Source organism: Fistularia commersonii, chromosome 22 (assembly GCF_037954325.1).
Source record: "Fistularia commersonii isolate RoL2024-O1a breed Wild chromosome 22, RoL_Fcom_v1.0, whole genome shotgun sequence".
Lineage (NCBI taxonomy): Eukaryota > Metazoa > Chordata > Actinopteri > Syngnathiformes > Fistulariidae > Fistularia > Fistularia commersonii.
The window spans coordinates 7,492,095-7,510,217 of record NC_141305.1 but is presented as its reverse complement, the minus strand read 5'-3'; the positions used below and the strand labels follow the sequence as shown (position 1 = coordinate 7,510,217).

At 46.4% G+C, this 18,123-nt stretch overlaps 1 protein-coding gene across 2 annotated transcripts in view; it reads right to left on the bottom strand.

Annotated features, from left to right (window-relative positions):
- Positions 1 to 3,385: 3,385 nt before the first annotated feature.
- dapk1 (death-associated protein kinase 1) overlaps positions 3,386 to 18,123 on the bottom strand; it is a 58,517-nt gene continuing 43,779 nt past the window's right edge. For both annotated transcript variants that reach the window (XM_086169147.1, XM_086169148.1), the window contains 12 exons: positions 17,539 to 17,637; positions 17,253 to 17,450; positions 16,353 to 16,550; positions 15,163 to 15,261; positions 10,122 to 10,199; positions 8,598 to 8,823; positions 6,690 to 6,875; positions 6,328 to 6,525; positions 5,435 to 5,573; positions 5,222 to 5,342; positions 4,929 to 5,117; positions 3,386 to 4,841 (listed from right to left, as the gene is read on the bottom strand). In XM_086169147.1, coding sequence (XP_086025273.1) covers positions 3,552 to 4,841; positions 4,929 to 5,117; positions 5,222 to 5,342; positions 5,435 to 5,573; positions 6,328 to 6,525; positions 6,690 to 6,875; positions 8,598 to 8,823; positions 10,122 to 10,199; positions 15,163 to 15,261; positions 16,353 to 16,550; positions 17,253 to 17,450; positions 17,539 to 17,637 — 3,021 coding nt within the window. In that variant the 3' untranslated portion in view covers positions 3,386 to 3,551. The remainder of the gene's footprint in view (positions 4,842 to 4,928; positions 5,118 to 5,221; positions 5,343 to 5,434; positions 5,574 to 6,327; positions 6,526 to 6,689; positions 6,876 to 8,597; positions 8,824 to 10,121; positions 10,200 to 15,162; positions 15,262 to 16,352; positions 16,551 to 17,252; positions 17,451 to 17,538; positions 17,638 to 18,123) is intronic.

Genomic DNA, 18,123 nt, shown 5'->3' with positions numbered 1-18,123 from the left:
TAAAACGGTGAGGATGAGAAAAGAAAAGGAACGTGAATTGTCGACATGACAGAATTTAAGAGAATAAATAGTGAACCGGGTCATCGGATGAGCGGAGTTTGGTGAACAAATGAATAGCTGGGCCGTGGAGATGCGGCTCCAGGACCGCGACCTCGTGACCTCCGTCACGTCTCCCTTTCTGTCTAGCTGTGGACAGCGACAGATAAGAATATTACAACATTTCGGCACTTCTACTAGATGTCATTTTGTTAAAAAGCTACTGACTCACCCACCATATTGGCCACAGAGGAGCAGCGCCCCCTTCTTGTGTTGTGCAGATCAGCAACGGGACCTTGAGCAGAGGTAAAGGGTAATTGCACAGGTTTCATTCCAGCAGGCCCGTTCTTGTTCGGACACACAAATAAAAGAACAGCGACTCTGTCAAAGTGCACCAAAGGTTTTGGTAAAGAATTTATTATAAAAAAATGTTTGACACTATAAAGTTTGAGAAGTACTGAGAACATGGTGCTCCACGACATGCAGGGGGGGGGGGGGATGTAACATAAATAGACGAGAGGATTTGTGCAATGAGGCCGGAGGTCTCGGAGCAGGGGAGGAAAAAAAAAAAAAAAAAAAAAAAAATCGCCGCCATCCAAAATAAAAGCCGTGTTCTGTCGTCGGGAGGAGGATTTCAAAAGTTCTGAGAGCGACCGGAAAGAAGAAACCCGACAAGGAGCCCACCGTATTTCTAGTGATATCCATCATTTACAAAAAGAAAACTCCCAACAAAACAAACAAACAAACAAACAAAAAAAAAATATATATATATATGTATATAAGTGAAAGGAAAGAAACAGAAAAATAATATTTACTTCCCTTTGTGAGACAACACTTTTCAGCTTGGATACTGTACAAGGCAATATCAGATGGAAGGAAGTGTGTGTGTATGTGTGTGTGTCCAAACACACCGCATTGGCAACATTTACACACAACTTAGACAATAACTTCAGTAAAACAAACAAACAAACAAACTGAAACTCCTGTTTCTGACCAGTCTTGGAACTCTTGGGACGATTTAGTACTTCACCTTTTGTTTGTCTTTACAGCTTTTTCCGCAGGATGCTCGTACATTCATCTCACCTCTATGTTGCGAAGAATAATAATAAGAGTGAAAATAATGTTAAAAAGAGACGGTATTGTCGTGAGATCGAAAAACGCTTCTTTTCGAAAGTCTGGTTTTGTCCGTGCAGACTGCGGGCAGGAGGCCGAAGAACCAAGTCGAAACAAAAAGCAAAGTCCGATTTTTCAGTTTTTGAAAGGACTGATTTTCTCCCCCCGCGTATAAAAAAACATCAGATGAAGCTAAGAGAAGATTTGAAATCAGCTTTTCTTTTTATTCCCTTTGCAGCAGAGCTGGACGATTTCTCCGATCCCTCCCCCGACGTTCCCTTCGACGTACTTTTTATTCACGGAAATCGAGAAACGCCTTTTCACCGCCTGATTTTGGATCCACTCGTACGCTGGGGTTCTTTTGACATTTTTGTCCACTTTGAAACATTTTTATCATTAATCTATTATTTTTCAATCATAGATTAAGGATAAAAAAAAAAAAAAATTAGTGAGTGATTAAAAAAAAAAAAAAAAAAAGATCCCATCATCTGCAAGAAAGGGCCTAATAGTCAGAAACAAAGAAAGCATTTTGACAACGTTCAGAGTATCAGGTGGCAAAAAACAGTCAAAAATAAAGCACAAACAGACAGAGACTGTCACATGTTTATATAGGAACCTTCTGAATTTCCTCGGCCCGACCGACTCCACTGCCTCTGCAGCCTGAGACCTTTTGTTTTTTTGACTTTCAGCGAGAAACACCGACTTCGCTCTTGTCTTCTCACCCTGCGTTTGCTGATTAAGCTTTGCGCCTGAAAGACAAAATGAAAGCGTTGGGAAGAAAGCTTCAAGCGAAGCCACGCTGACGCCTCCACGCTCCTCTACGTATCACGGATGACCCTTTTTTTTTCCCACCGAAAAAAAAAAATGCTAGAAATCCACCGACACAGAAAAACTTTCTGTCACGGCTTCAGTGGCACTTTGTTTAATGCTTCACCCTGTCTGCCGCCATTCAGATTTGCGTTTTTCACTTGTCTGTTCATCCCTGATGAGCCTCCGCTGGTTGGAGGGATAAAAAAAAAACAAACAAAATAACAAGAAAAAAAAAAAAAAGGGATAAAAGGATTTAATTTGGCACAAAAATTTCCTCCGGCAACAGAAACGCCTCATCTGTCAGCCAAAGATTTGGGTTTTTCTGGCATGCTTCCGTGTGCGACGGATATTTCGGACACATTTCTTAACTTTTTTTTTTTCCAAGCTAATAATCCGCAGTCATCTAAGGAAAGTGAATTTGGTAGATTAATTAAATTCCGTGTTCTTTGGCGCTGTGCTGGCTCTGACCTCCCACCCCTGCGGGCCCTCGGATAAATACCGGGATAATCCACGCGTGAACGGTTGATGAAGGCAGTGATCGGATTGTGGGATGCGAGTGAACACACCTGCACGTCGCCTGATTTTCTGCTCATTCGGTGCATCCATGCAGCTTAATCCCACTGGAAGTATTCCTTTTTTTTTTTTTTTTTTTTTTTTTTTTTAAATTAATCTCCATCGGGGTTGTCATCTGATATATCAGGACTAAAGTGCACCTTTTAATCCGATCGTTGCCATCGATCAACTGTTATTTCCGGTTCATGGAGTTATTTTTTTGTGGCAGACAGGTGGCGGGACTTGGGGCGCGTGGCATTGGTTGGCCGGATTCAACTTTTATTTATTTTCTATTTTGCGAATCATCCCGTTTTTTTTTCTCCTCCATCGAAACCTGTAAAATGGCCCCGCTTTCTTTTTTTTTTTTTTTTTTTTTTTTTTTCCAAAAAAATACATAGATTAAAAACTAACAGCTCGGCGGGCTGGATTGAAACCGAACTCCGCCGACAAGGCACGGTTCCTGGGATCCTTGTAAAGACGCGGTTGTTTGATCTGGCGGAGGCGGTTTGTGCTTTTCAGGGAGGTAGAAGGCCGCAAAGGCACTCGGGACGAAATGCTGATTTGACTTCTTACTGGATGCGACGGGAGAGCGGCGATCGCCCTTCTGTAGCCCCGATGGACGAGAGCCTCCGGAAAACGCTCGGGATCCTCACTTTAGGTCGGGCAGAGGGATACGAAGCTGTGAAAAGAGCATGGGCGCGGCGAAAAAAAAAAAAAAAAAAAAAAAAAAAGGTGGGAATTTTCTTTCCAAAAAGCAGCACGAGATTAAGAACTGAATAATAATAATAATAATAATAATAATAAAAAGAAAAAAAATGAAGCACAGAAATTTCCTCTTTGGAGCTCAGGACAATCAGCTCTTTCACAACATTCATGGTGGAGGGGGGGGGGGTTCAGGGGTGTGGGGGCTGTACAGGCGCACAAACACAACGACGGGGTCGGTGGCGGAGGAGCGAGCAGCTGGTACGATTGCACTTCATGATCGTCGGACTGTCCCGGCGGGTGGCGGGCGCAGCGGGGGGGGGGGGGGGGGGGGGGTCTCAGCGTGAAATGACGGAGCTGATGGAGTTGTACGACGTTCCCCCGTTGCAGGTGGCGGGGTAGCTGCCGGGGGCGGCGCCCCCCAGCGCCTCCGTGTTGACTTTGAAAACCGGGGAGGCCTTGAGGAGGAAGTCGGCGGCGTCCCGGCGGCCCAGCTCCCTCAGCTTGACCATCAGCACGCCTACGGTGGCGCCGGCCCGCCCGCTCCACTCCTGCAGCAGCGCCGCCGTGGGGCTGGGCGGCAGCGGCGCCCGCCGCTCGGGGTCCGGCTCGGGGGCGCCGTTGGTGGTCCCGTTGCTGTGCTTGGCCACCAGGTCCGTGAGGCCGAGGTTCATGGCCAGCAGGCACCAGTCCTTCCCCAGGGCGTCGGGGGGGTCCAGCATGCGGCACAGCTTCCTGCGCGCCAGCAGAGGGACGTCAGAGATGTGGACGTCGGGCCCCAGCACCCCCTGCTGGTAGACCTCGGCGCAGCCGAACGTCAGGATGCTGCTGAAGCTCTCCCGATAGCCGCCCATGGTGTTGGTGAGCGAGGTTTCCCGCTGGGTTTGGGCGCGGAGGAAATCTTTGGGCTGGTAGATCATGATGGGGGCGTGGTGCTCCCGCAGCTGCTGCGGGCTCAGGTAGTATTTGGCGGTGAGGAGCCCCGGCAGGGTGGAGGCCAGGAGGTTCTCCGTGATGTTGCACACGGTGTCCAGCAGGGCGTAGCACTTGGCCCGCTCCGAGTCGTGGCCCCGCACCTGGATCTCCAGCCCCTGTCCGTGGTTGACCAGCAGGATCATGGCCTCCACGCCCGCCTGGCTCACCTTGGCTCCGTTGGTCCACAGGTGGATGTCTCCGTCCGCCTCCTCCCCGCCCTCCTCCTCCGGCTTCTGCTGGTGGCTCCAGCGGCACAGGTTCACCTGCAATTTGTGGAACAGGCCGCAGGGGAAGGCGGCGAGGTGCTCGGCCGGGACCAGCCGCACGCCGCCGTAGATCAGCGAGTCCTCCTCCTCCTCCTCCGTCCAGGAGCGGTGCAGGCCGCTGGTCTTGATGAGCGCGGGGACGTCCACCATGGTGGGGTTGGTGGCGTCGCGGGCGCACACGTCCATGGCGTCCAGGATCTGCAGCAGCTCGTCCACGTCGCTCTCGGGCGCCAGGGCCTGCACCTCCTCCAGCCTGTAGCGCCCCCTGTAGTGGTGGATGGCTTTGGGCGTCTCCACCGACAGCAGGCGGCCGAGGACGTGGCTGCAGAGCCAGCGCGGCTCCAGAAGAACCACGTCCTGCACCGTCTCGCTCTGCATGATGTTGATCTGCGACAAACAGACACCGGAAGGTCGGGATCGTGAAGGCGAACGAGAGGGTGCGGCGAACCCCGCCCGATCGCTGCGACCTCTGACCTCGCCCATGCTGTGTAGCTGCAGGGCCAGGCCGCGCAGGTGATCCTGGCTGACTAGCGGGTTGATGTGCTCCTGGACGTCGGCCACAAACTGCTGCCAGGACGTCAGCTGGTTGGGTCCGCTCAGCTTCCTCCAGGACGGCAGCGCCGCCAGCAGGCGCTCCGACAGAAGTGTCATCGGGCCGGAGCTCTGCAACCAACCACGTGGTCAAATGGCAGCTATCACTGCGGCCGGATCAGGGTCCAAACTCCACATGTGATAGATTTACTACTGCATGTGTGTGTGTTGCTCACAGAGACAATACTGGTACGGAGCTCCTGCAGGTGGCTCCTCAGCAGCTTCATGTCCCTTGAGTTGGAGGCTCCGGCGTCCAAGACGAACACCTTGTCGCTGATCTGCAGGTCGTTCCCGAACCTGAGAGATGAACCAGAAAGAATGTCTCACACACACACACACACACACACACACACACACACGACAATAGAGACTGTTTATCGCCTGCCGACCTGTTTCGGACTTCCTTCAGCAGCGCTCGCTCCTTGGAGTAGCTGAACTCGCCGGAGAAGCAGCGGGGCACGTCGGCGAGGTCGGCGTGCGTCGCCACCAGGACAACCGTCAAGGGCGTCTGGATCCGCCCTCCGAAAACTGGAGAGGAGACGAGGTGACGTGATGACACATGAAAATGGGTTACACTAAACCAGGGGTCGGTAACCCGCAACACCCAAAGAGCCGTTTGGACCCGGTTTCCTCGGAAAAGAAAACACTGGGAGCCGCAATTACTTTTTGACGTCTGAAATAAAGGTACCACTGTATATATTGCTTTTTATTTACCTTTACACTTTGTATAAACAAGTGTGTAGTGTGCTGCTTCTGAAATTCACAAAGTATTACGGAGAAAATTAAATTTTATTTATGTAATGAACTTATTTTGAGCTTTGGGCTTTCAGCGCGTGTAGCGGAGCCTTGACCTGAATTTTAAAAATAAACCCGGAAAAAAAATCACCGTCAGTAAACAATAAAAAATAAATATTTGCAAAATATCTTCATAAATATTTATTTCACCTGGTTTATGGGACTTCTGCTCCTGAACTTCTGCGCACAGCATCTGCAAATCGGGACTTTACCGGCTGGCGGGTATACCGGCGAGTGTGACGTTATTTTAAGCGGCGAAAAATAATAGATATAATGTTATATAATATTTCAAGATCACAATAATCTTCCAACTTAGAACTAAAAGTAAAAAAAAAAAAAAGGAATCAACACAAGTCAAATTTTTTTTCCCAAGCCACTCGGAGCCGCAGTGTAAAGATGAAAGAGCCGCGGGTTGCCGACCCCTCCACTAAACCGATGGTTTTTAAAATGAAATGTGTGTATTCACGTCTGATTGGCGGAGCCTCACCGATGGCGTCCTGGGGGAGGGTGAGCGCCTTCAGCAGGTTGAGCCAGTAGGTGATGTGGCTCAGCTGGGTCTCGTACGGCTCCTCCAGGCTGAACAGGACCACGTGGATCGCCGTGGCGTCGTTGGCGGCGAAGTAGTCGTAGGAGCAGAAGTAGACCGGGTTCCCGGAGAACTCCCAGACGCTGAAGTCCCCGATGCCTGCGGACGGAGGAGCGGGGCAGCGTCAGCGCCACTTACATGCTTCCGATTATTCCTTTAGATCACTTTTGCCATCTTTGTGATTGTGTGAATAATGAAAGAATATTTAAGAAGTCATCGACGAGACTGTTGATGAACACGACTGGGTTTCGTTCGGCTCTGACCGTGGAGGTTGGCGTGCTGGATGTCGATAGCCTTGGTGGCCTGCTCGTCGGCGGCGGACAGGGCGCTGTGGACGGGGGAGAAGACCTCCAGGACGCCCTTGGTCAGGCTGGGCTCGAACATCATGCTGCGGCTGCGGACGCTGACGTTCTCGCAGCCGGGGTAAAGGTTGGAGATGCTCACCGACACTGCGAGGAGGAGATGCGTCAAGCCCTCCCGGTTGCTTCGACAAATATTTCTTGAACGTGCGGTAATCCTGAATAACGCACTTTCTGATAAGTGGGTTGAAGGAATTACCGGCAGGAGTTGAGACCTGAGTGCTTTTACATTTTTCTAACACATGAGGGCGCTGTCTGGCAACAAGGATTAACCACGGAGAAATCATTTCATACATATATCGAGATCAAATTTGTTGGTTCATATTAAATATCACGCATTTTATTAAAATTATACATAATATTAATCAACTGAATTGATCAGAACCCTTCCATATACCTTGAAATGAGAGTAAGTTCATTGTTTTAGATATTATTTTGTGGTTGTTTTAACTTAACCGGGCTACTGGTATGTCAGGTGAAATCTGGATGGACTCCAGTTGACTAGTTCTGACCTTTTCTTTGGTAAACCAGGTGGTAAAAAAAAAATATATCAAGAAATGAAATTAATGGGTGAAGAATGAGTCAGATCTGAAATCCGTGTGTGAAGCGGAGAGCGATCCAACCTGATTAAAAGTAGGGTGGAAAACACATTATCAAAGTTTGAACGAACATTTAGCACGACCTTTGCGGATTATGGGGAATTCTAAGCGGAGATAGCGAAAAGCCAGACATCGATGCGGGCGTCGGTCTTTGACGGTGTTAAGGTTTGTGCAAAGACGGAGCTCTAAAGGTGGAGGTGTGTGTGGCGGAAAGAGGAAAGAGTCGTCCGGACGGACGAGGCAGCAGAGGAAAGAGTCGGTGTGCAGACCCTCCTCCTCCTCCAGCTCAAATCACAAAAAACACAGACTATTATCTGTGTTGTTGCCGCATCTGTCTGCAAGGTAATGGCTGCGAAACAGACTGACGAGTGTGTGTATGTGTGTGTGTGTCTGAGCCTGTCACTGTTTTTGTGCTTTGCGTCAATCAAGCAGTAGAGTGGCTAACGGCGCTTGACGCAACCACATCTGCTGGATTTGTTTTCCTTCACTAGAGGCCGCCGCAGTCAAATACAGAAACACCTTGACTTATGTGTTTGATTTAGGTTCGTGACTGAGGTTGATTTATCACATTAAAGTTCTCCATTAAAATGAATTGAAATTTTATCAATACGTTCCAGCCCTCTAGTTTTGTAATGTTTTTAAATAACAAAAATAATAACATGTAAAAAAAAATGATAATCCGAGGAGAATGTAAAGAATGAACTGGTTTTACAAAGTGAAATGACCACAAAGATTGGATCTACATCTTCAGATCTACACGCGATGTAAATGTAACTCACACACAGATGATGCTCACAACCATGGTATCTGACAAACAACCTCTCCATGTCTTCATGGAGAAGTCGACAACACACACACACACACACACACACACACGCTTGTGTTGGATTTTTTTTCCAACTACTACGTCACGCAGAACGGCGGCACCGTCGATGTCAAACTCTCACCCTGCTTGCTTTCACGTGCGAATTTAGTGCTAACAGGGCTAACTTCAACCTTTACTAAATTGTCCTTTTTTTACTTTTTTACATCTTTACATCATGCTTTTTTTTTTTTTTTTTTTTTTTTTCGCTCTTCTATCTATTTGGCTTGAAACCGGACATGAAAATGATCACAAAATTGGTAAGTTGATGCCCTCGTGAGTCAAAATTCCACTATCTCTAAAAATATCTAGGCGCTCCTTTTTTCGCGGCGTGAGCCATCCTTCACCTACCGGCGGGCTTGGAGTTTACGTTGACCGGGGAGTTGGGGTGGCGCGCCGTGTTGGTCATGCGCGTCGTCCTCCTCCGCCTGAAGAAGCTGCGCAGGATGCCGCACTTGAGCGACTCCAGCAGGGTGCTCTTCCCCGCCCCCGTGTGTCCGAACAGCTTCAGCTTGATCCTGGGCTGGACCGTCGGCGTGGGGCGGAGCTGCTGGATGTAGCTCAGCTTGTGGTTGTCCTGATGGGCAAACGACAGGAGAGAGAGAGGCCTTCGTCATACACTTCCGACTTTGCTTTTTTTGTATTTTTAATTTTTGGAGTGGATCAGATGCGACCCCAAAAGGCATTTGCAACAGTGCAAACCTTCATGCCATCCGTACATGTATACAGTGTCTATCATAAGTATTCGTCCCCTTGGATGTTTTACGCTTTCAGTGTTTTCATAAATCAATCATGGTCAATAAAATTTGGCTTTTTTAACATAAAAATTTAAAGGAAAAAAATCTTGAATGTTAAAGTGAAAACAGATTTCTACAAAGTAATGTCAATGAAATAAAAATATATAAAGGCATAGAATTGTTTGCATAATTGTTTGCAAAGGGTGGTTGCCGCGCCTCAAATATTGGATGTTTTACGCTTTTAGTGTTTTCATAAATCAATCATGGTCAATAAAATTTGGCTTTTTTAACATAAAATTTTTTTGGAAAAAACTCTTCAATGTCAATGCGAAAACAGATTTCCACAAAGTAATGTCAATGAAATAAAAATATATAAAGGAATATAATTGTTTGCATAATTGCTTGCAAAGGGTGGTTGCCGCACTTCACATACTGGATGTTTTACGCTTTTAGTGTTTCATAAATCAATCATGGTCAATAAAATTTAGCTTTTTTAACATAAAAATTTAAAGGAAAAAAATCTTTAATGTCAATGTGAAAACAGATTTTTACGAAGCAATGTCAATGAAATAAAAATATGTAAAGGAATAGAATTGTTTGCATTATTTGTTTGCAAAGGGTGGTTGCCGCGCCTCTCATATTGGATGTTTTACGCTTTTAGTGTTTTCAAAAATCAATCATGATCGATAAAATTTGTCTTTTTTAACACAAAAATTTAGTGGAAAAAACTCTTTAATATCAAAGTGAAAACAGATTTCTACAAAGTAATGTCAATGAAATAAAAATATATAAAGGAATATAATTGTTTGCATAATTGTTTGCAAAGGGTGGTTGCCGCGCCTCACATATTGGAAGAAAAGAAATATATGAATATACTGTGTGTTTTCAGAGCTGGGTTTACTCCCGCCCCATCCCCCCCTCCAGCTCTGGGAATCAACCGATGTGCTGGAGTGCCTTAAATTAGCCCAGCATATGCAGAGGGTGACTGTTTTCACAGTTGCTGCTTTCGTCTTTTCACACTTTGCACTGAATCTCAGCAGGTTTTCCTGCTGAAATGGAATCAGGAGGCAAGGCGGTAACGTTTAGCTCTGGTTAAAAAAAAAAAAAATAAAAAAAAAAAAAGTGTGTGTGTGTTCACCTTCTTGAGTTTCCCCAACAAGCTGACGATAGTCTCGTGCTGCTCACTGGCGGCCAGGTCCTCCGCTGTCTTCCCATCCTGAGAGGGGGGGGGGGAACGAGAAATGAAACAGACTTTTTAAAACCGAGCACGTGATGGGTTTGTTTTTGTTAAAGTTTCATCCTTTTTGTTTGGGACGCAGAAAAAAAAAAAAGGGACGCAGGGGGACCGGGGGGAGGGGGGTTCCCTCTCCTATTCGGGTAAAACATAATCTGAGCTGACAGGAAACGCCTGTTGACCTGAACGCTCCTGCCGGGAACGCTGAATGTTCCTGTCAGCGAGAACATCAGGTGTTTCCGGACCAGTGGGTTCCATCATTCATAAATCCGCCCCTCTTTTATTCCATATTTTTGTTGCCACGGTTACTTAACACACTGGGTGATTCTGTACTTGTTGAAAAAGGTTTTGATACATGCAAACTTCCCATTTATTTCTAAGGGGTGGTTCTTTGCTTGATTTTGTATGATTTCGTCGCCATGGTGATTGATGCAACACCGAGTCAGTATGTTTTGATGTCGATTCCTGTTTGTATTCATTATTGCAAAGCTACATCTGTTAACGTCTTAACCGACCATTTAAACGGCAGTACCGGGGAGGATCAATTCTGAACACACACCCATGCTAGCGCACAGCAAATAGCGCTCAAACACACACGTTTAAAATTCTCCCCTTCTGTCTCGGGACCCCCCGCACACATCCCCGCCTCGCAAACACACCGACGGAGATACACCGCGGTACCGACGAGTGGGGTGTGTGTTTCACCGGCAGCCATCTGTCGGGTGGGTCGAACGCCCACTCTGTTCTCGCGCGGGATGTTTTCCACGCGGGAAAGCGAGCGGGCGCTTCGTCCAGGAAAAAAGAAAACGCGATCAAAAATTCTCAGCTTTGACTTTGTCATTTTAAATTTTTTTTTTTTTTTTTTCGAGGCTCAGTGCACCGCAGAAGTATTTATCCCTTTGAGAGTGTATCCTTAAATAATATATTATTACCTTTTCTGTCAAGAGAAAACGCATGTGTATAATGTATGTGGCCATCCGAGTCATTTTCTTCAGATTTTTGTGCATCTAGATTAGTGTTTTACCTTCTCAGATCAGCAAATAGTTCTAATATGGGTGCAAGAATTTTTTTTAGCGATATTTGACTAAATATTTCAGCGGGATATTTCTGCCAGATGCCATGTTCTGCCATGTTTCAATTGTGTTTATATAGTCAAAATATTTTCCTTTTTCCTAATGTTTCACAGTATATCAGGCCTTATACTTGAGTCTTTGGGGAATACAATTAAGATTTTTTTCATCACCGTAACATCCACCCTGCATGTGGCAGATGGGGAAAAAAATACTCCTGCTACTTCTCACTGCCGCCAAAGAGGAATCAATAATTTTGTAACTTTTGAATGATTGAAAACAGTATTTATGGTGTGTTTTTTTTTTTTTTTTTTTTTTTTTTTTTTTAATATTATGCTATAGAGGAATCAATGAATTTTGTAATTTTTGAAAACTGTATTTATGGTGTTTTTTTTTTTTTTTTTTAAATATTACGCCATAGGGGAATCAATGAATTTTCAAATTTTTGAAAGCTATTTATGGTGTTTTTTTTTTGTTTGTTTGTTTTTTAATATTAGGCCGTAGAGGAATCAATGAATTTTGTAATTTTTGAAAACTCTATTTATGTTGTTTTTTTTTTTTTAAAAAAAAAAAAAGATTTCTGTCATCTGTGATTTCCAGGCAGCTTTAACGCTGCTTGTGTCCTGTCACCTTTTTCCCTGCGGGGTGACTCCCGGTGGAAATGGGGGGAAAAAATATAATTGAGACGGGGCTTTGGTGAGATTTCGGCTATTTTAAAGGGAGCGGGGAGGCGGGCGGGGGGCGGCGTGTTAACTCATGTGTTCAGGCTCGCCTTGCTGTCAAGCCTCCAATGCCGGAGCGGTTTTAGTATTCCTGTCTCGTCACAGCCGAAGCCGCTGAACGGCAGAGAACGCAAACACGTCGTCTCTCTCCCTCCTCCGCCGCTTCGACCCGACGGCAAATTGCTCTGTCAGTCACAGCGTTTATTCGTGTTCCCTTACATTATACTGTCATCTTTCTTATTACGGAGTCGATACGCGCTGGATTTACCGCCGTGATGCTACAGTTTTACAAACCACTTCAGTGGTTCCAGCCTGCAGAGAGGGACCGGAAACCCGTCTCCGGCAGAGCATCCAGCTCAGGATTCTGTCATTAAAGGTGAAGTGTTTGACAGCTACTTGGCCGCGACTGTTTTTTCAGTGTTTAACCCAGCGGCGGATGGTGGAGCTCCGCTCGGAGACGGCCGGACGATGAATTATACATCTGCACGTACTCTGCGGATCATGGATGCAAAGCGCGTCGGCGGGCGCTAACAGCCAGAGGAGGCCTGAGACCCCCCCGGCGTGGGGGGGCCGCTGGCGGCTGCACTTTCAGCATTACTTACCACGTAATGCCTCAATTAAAACAGGAGTAATAGCTCTTTACCTACTCGGATGTGACGTGCAAGTGAACGCGCTGCGCACCATTATGCGTTTTCAAATAAGAAAAATGTTCTTTATAAATGACAAATGCCATACGTAAAATTAGAATACATAATAAAAAAACAACGTAAAGAAATAAACTGGTTTGATTAAGCGTATGTACCTTGGAAATCAGACGAAGGAGGATGGTGGAGGAGGTTAGGAAGAGTTTTTCATTTGCTGCTTTATCACTTTACACTTAATGCTACAAAGTGTTTTTAAATTTAATGTGCACACTGCGCGGCACTTTATTACTAAACTTAATTTAGCGACAGAGTCAATACCGCTCTTCTTTTTGAAATGATAAAACCATCTACGACTGGTTTGGAACGACTCTTCCGATGCCTCGTCCGTTGACGTTCTCGCCAACTTTAGCACAAAATCCCCCTATAATGTACGACCTTTTCTAACAGATGATGCTCTCGGTCACTGTGTCTCACTCGCTCGGAAATCAAATCTCGGCTCATTTCACGATGCTAAAAAAAAAAATAAAAATCTTGGAAAACTTGTGAAGTAAGTCAGGGTTCCACTGTCCGCAGTTAAGATTATTTCGAATAACCTTCCAAACCTGGATACTGCAGAAAATAATGACGTTCCTGTCAGACCAAGGATTCTTCACACTTGCTTGTAGATCCCATAAAATCTCATAAAAGATGAAGATCTGACTGACTGACAGGGATCTCACTTCGCTTCTTAAGGTTCAGTGAGATCAAACTCGTGACTTCAGCATTTTAAACGCATTCCATCTCGGAGGTCGATTCGGCTCGGAAGCCTGAATCCTATTCCTCGCTCTGAGGTCGATTCCTCTCTCGGCAGGGAAGAGAAACAAACACACACACACACACACACACACAGAAAATGTAGGAGAATCCTGCTTGAATGAGCACTTAGCCTGAGGCTGCGTCACCCGACCTGCTACTCGGAAAAACTCGGGAGCTGAGACGTAGCAGTTTTTATTTTTTTATTTTTTTTAATCTGCCACTCTAACGGCTGACAGACGTGACTGTGTTATTAACCTGCGTCTTTGACCGCACATTGGATATAAAAGAATAAAAAAAACAAAACAAAAAAAATAATAAAAAAAACAGCCTGCAAAATCAGGACATCAACGAAAGAGCCGTCTTCAAAGTAACCATTGATAAAATGAATCCCTGTATCATATTACATAATTGCCCCTGCATTTGACTGATTATTATTAGACAATAAATAAAAGAAATCCGTTTTTACAAGTTCTCAAAGTAGAACTGCATGACACGGCAAACAAACGTTCAAATAAATCAATGAGATGCATTTGGGGACGGGTAGTTTATGGACTATTCTATTAACTGAATTGTACTGCGGTCTTGCACGAAATGAGGTGTGGGGCTGTATTTTGGTTTAACACCTGTCTTTTCTAGACCAATGCCTGGGAGTGAAAAACTTGTACAAGCAAACACAATGTACCCGTCGGACCTTTGACTGACCGGTATTGATCGCGAACCGATACCGATGGATTAGTCAAAGGTGAGCTCATTGGATCTATGTGTCGGTCCGGCTCGACCTCAGGAACTCTCATCTTATTCCGTATTCCGACGCTGTTATGCAACTGTAACATCGAGACAGGCGGTCGGCACATCTATGGGTCGATGAAAAGCGGAAATCAGTTTTTGCAAGTCTAGATTGGTGACTCAGGATTTAAATGTAGCAAAAAACAAGGGGCGGAGCTTTTGATGCGTTTCAAGTCAGAGTCGCCTTGGAGTCTGGAAGCTGCTGTTGGCGTTTCCTTTTTTTTTTTTTTTCAAGTGAAATAAAATAAGAATCGCTTGCTTTCCCACTATGCAGGTCAAGCGGAAGATTAGCAAACTCACCACGCTGACGTGCTAATGTGGACAAATAGTTTCCAGTGTGTGTGTGTGTGTGTGTGTGTCCTCTGGCGTGTCGCATCAGGACACTGATCTATTTCACTGAACTGTTAGAAATGCCTGTCCCTTGGGGGGACACTTACAAACACACACTCATGCACATAAACACACTCCGATTGAGAGCGACAGCAAACACCTTCTGCTCATGTACACTATCTTGAATCGGTGACTGGACTCTGGGTGGTTCGGGCTTTTGTGGGCGGGGCCTGTGAGCCAACAAACCATTCTGATTGGCTGCGCAGCATCTTTTTTCATCAGCCACGTTTCCCCTTCTGCTTTAAGTGTATTTTTTTGCTTCAATGTGCTTCTGGGGACAAGATTTTGCTCCATTTCCTGTTTGGGGTGAAGCACTACTGCCCCCTACTGGACATGCCATGCAGTGCGTTCACTTGTACGTCACCTGACCCATTTGCGTAACGTTCCCAAAACTTTAGGCCACGGGGAACAACAAAATCCCGCAACCTCTTGGTGCCTCATAGATAAGAAGTAGCAACAAAGGGAAAACGCTGGTGCTTTTCGTTGAAGTGCACGTTGCGATAATGCTAGGAAGGAGGAAACCGGGGCCGGGACTCACGTTGGTGATGGCATCGATGTTGGCTCCGGCCAGGCAGAGCTGCCGGACGACCTCCAGGCTGCCGTTGCCGGCTGCAAGATGGAGGGGAGTTCTGCCGTACTGGTTAAAGACGGAAAACATGATTAGTTTTGTTTGTGTGTACCGCATAATCCCAGTATGACCAAGCTCGGCGGTTAAAGTGCACGGGCAGCGGACGTGTGGTCACCTGAGTGCCATCCAAATGTCTTTCGCAATTTTTGCATAAGGAAAAAAAAAGAAGTGAAGGGTCTTTAAGAAGTAATAAAATGATAATAATTGTAACCACTACTATTATTACCTCCACCAAGATTGGTCATAAACCCACCTCTGTGGAAAGCGTTTCTTCTATTTCAATTAGGAAATAAGTAAATGACTATAAATCCCATTTCTGTGCCAAAACAAACCGTTGTTAACTCCCAAGGGTCTCCCTCAGGGCAACATTTTAAGCGTCTGGACCATTTTGTAAAAAAACCTTCATATTATAAGCAAACTTCCATCCAATTCTGATAGAAACAGAAAGAGTGACTATTTTCAATTCGTCAATTTTTTTTTTTTCCCCTGCTTTTTATCTGACAGAGAATCTTCCAAGCAGAGTTGGCAGCGTGTTATATGAGGTAATTAAAAAAAATGAAAAATAAAAAAAATAAAAAAAAGAGGGAAAATGATGAATAAATCATAATGTCAACGGCCAGGATCACCTTATATTTGCTTACGGGGAAAAAAACAAATAGAAAAAAAAAACAAAAACACACTTTCTCAATATGTGAAGGGGCTAAGACATCCTGAGAAATGCAAGCGGGTGCTGAATCATTGGGTAGAAGATGAAATTGGTAGATGTGGGAAATATAAATATAAATCTAAAATCTGAGACGCCTCAAAAAGTAGATCCTATTCAAAAAAATAAAAGGGTGCTTTTTTTAAATAAAGACAGATTACTTTACAATCTTCTTCAAATCTGGTTTGTTTCTAGTTTCCGATGCCGACAAATCCTAGCAAGTTGGTAAAGTGTAATTTTCTAAGGCTGTCTCCTCGGTAAAGTGACTTGCTCTGTTTTTAAAATCCTGGAGGAATCGGCGCAAAAAATAAAAAAGAAGTAAAAACTAATTAATGAAGAATTTAATAAAACCCAACAGCTCCAGGTTGTACATTTACGGGGTAGGAGGACCTCTCACCTTGTTGGGTAGGTCGAGGTTGGCTATGGCGTTGCAGATCGCCATGACGACGGGCAGGTTGCCGTCTTTGCAGGCGATGTGCAGCGGCGTGTTGCCGTGACGATCCTGCTGGTCCACATGGCAGTGGTGCCTGAGGAGGCATCGGACCACCTCGATTTGACACCTCCTCACGGCCAGGTGCAGGGCGTTGTGGCCGTCCTACACACACACACACACAAGCACACACACACACACATAAAAGCTTGGTTCGGGCTCAGAGTTACCATTGAGGACATGGAGGTCAGCGATGGGGTAGGGGCTTCTGCAAAAAAGCAGAAGCTTGATGTTCCCTGTGACTTTCGCCTGTTCAGATTCTTCTATACTATATTAAAAAAAGCAGAAGCTGCATCAACGCGGAAGGAAGCGAGTGAGGAACCTGCTAATTCTGCCAGATTTGCAAATGGATCTACGATCTACGATCTTTGATCTAGCCACCGAAAAAGTCCCCGCTTGGGGACTATGAGGCGCTTAACTCCCAGTTTGAGAAAATCTGGCAGGAAACTGAGATTACCACCTTAATCAAGGAGCCCGGATATTTTATTAGTCTTGATTTAGCTGCTTTCAGCTTTGTGCGAAGGGTGCGTCTTTGCGCGAGGGCTTTTCATATCGTGGCCGGATTTAAAAATAGCGACGAAACCTTGTTCGGACGCTAGGATGAATTACTGCTTCTATCCACTTCCCCGTCCGGGAACTCGACCCCGAACTTTTATTTCTCTCTGGCGCCGCTCGTCCATCTCTGAATCCCGACTCGACGGTCATTAGTTTCCGTTCTGTCCTTTGCCGTTCGCGGCGCTCCGGCTAATAGCTTTCGTCTCATGACATCACCGCGCCAAGATGGTCGTTTGTTGTTCCGCCGCCCACCTTGTCCGTGGCCCCCAGGCTGGCGCCGTGCTCCATCAGGCACTCTACGATGTCCACGAAACCGCGTGCGGAGGCCGTCAGCAGCGGGCTCTCCCCCTCGCGGTTTTTGGCGTCCGTGTGGCAGCCGGCCTGGCAAAGGGCCCGCGCCACCGTGGAGTAGCCGTGCCAGGCGGCGCAGTGCAGCGGCGTCTCCTGCTCCTGGAGGCGGGAAAGCGGCGGGAGAGATGGGTCAGGGCGGGATGTCTTTTTCGCCTCTTTCGCCATCTCGCGCGGCGAAGGTTCTCACCCTGTCGCACAGGTCCGGGTTGGCCCGGATGCTGCAGAGGTAGCTGACCACGTCCACGTTCCCATAGCGCGCCGCTACATGGAGCGCCGTTTCCCCCGACTGGAGGAAGCAACGGAGAACGGTTATTTCTTTATAGCATAGCAACAGAATAATGCCTTGAAAATGACATTTTGGAAATCTGCATCGTAACCGGGTGGAGGCTGCAGCCGCAGACAGAGCTACAGGCGTTGTGAAGCCGCGGTCTGAAACCCCTGCACCCGTTCAACATCGGACCTGAGGTCTGTTTGCTCCTCGCTCCATAGCTGAGGTCTGAACGGAGGGCAACCGTGGCAACGCGACTGGGATTATGGAGCGAGTGAGGTGATAATTCCTCACTGTGGCAACACGCATGTTTAAAAACATCAACGAAAAAAATTTGTCGTCAAATGATGGAAAACAGGATCGAGGCCTCGATGGGTCGGTTATCTCAACGTGAGGAGGAGACCCTCCGTTGGCATCCCCGCCGCTCGCTTTAGCTTAGCATCGGTAAAGCCGATGTGCGGAGACCCCCCTTCTCCCCCCGCTCCAGTGGATCCCACTGCGAGG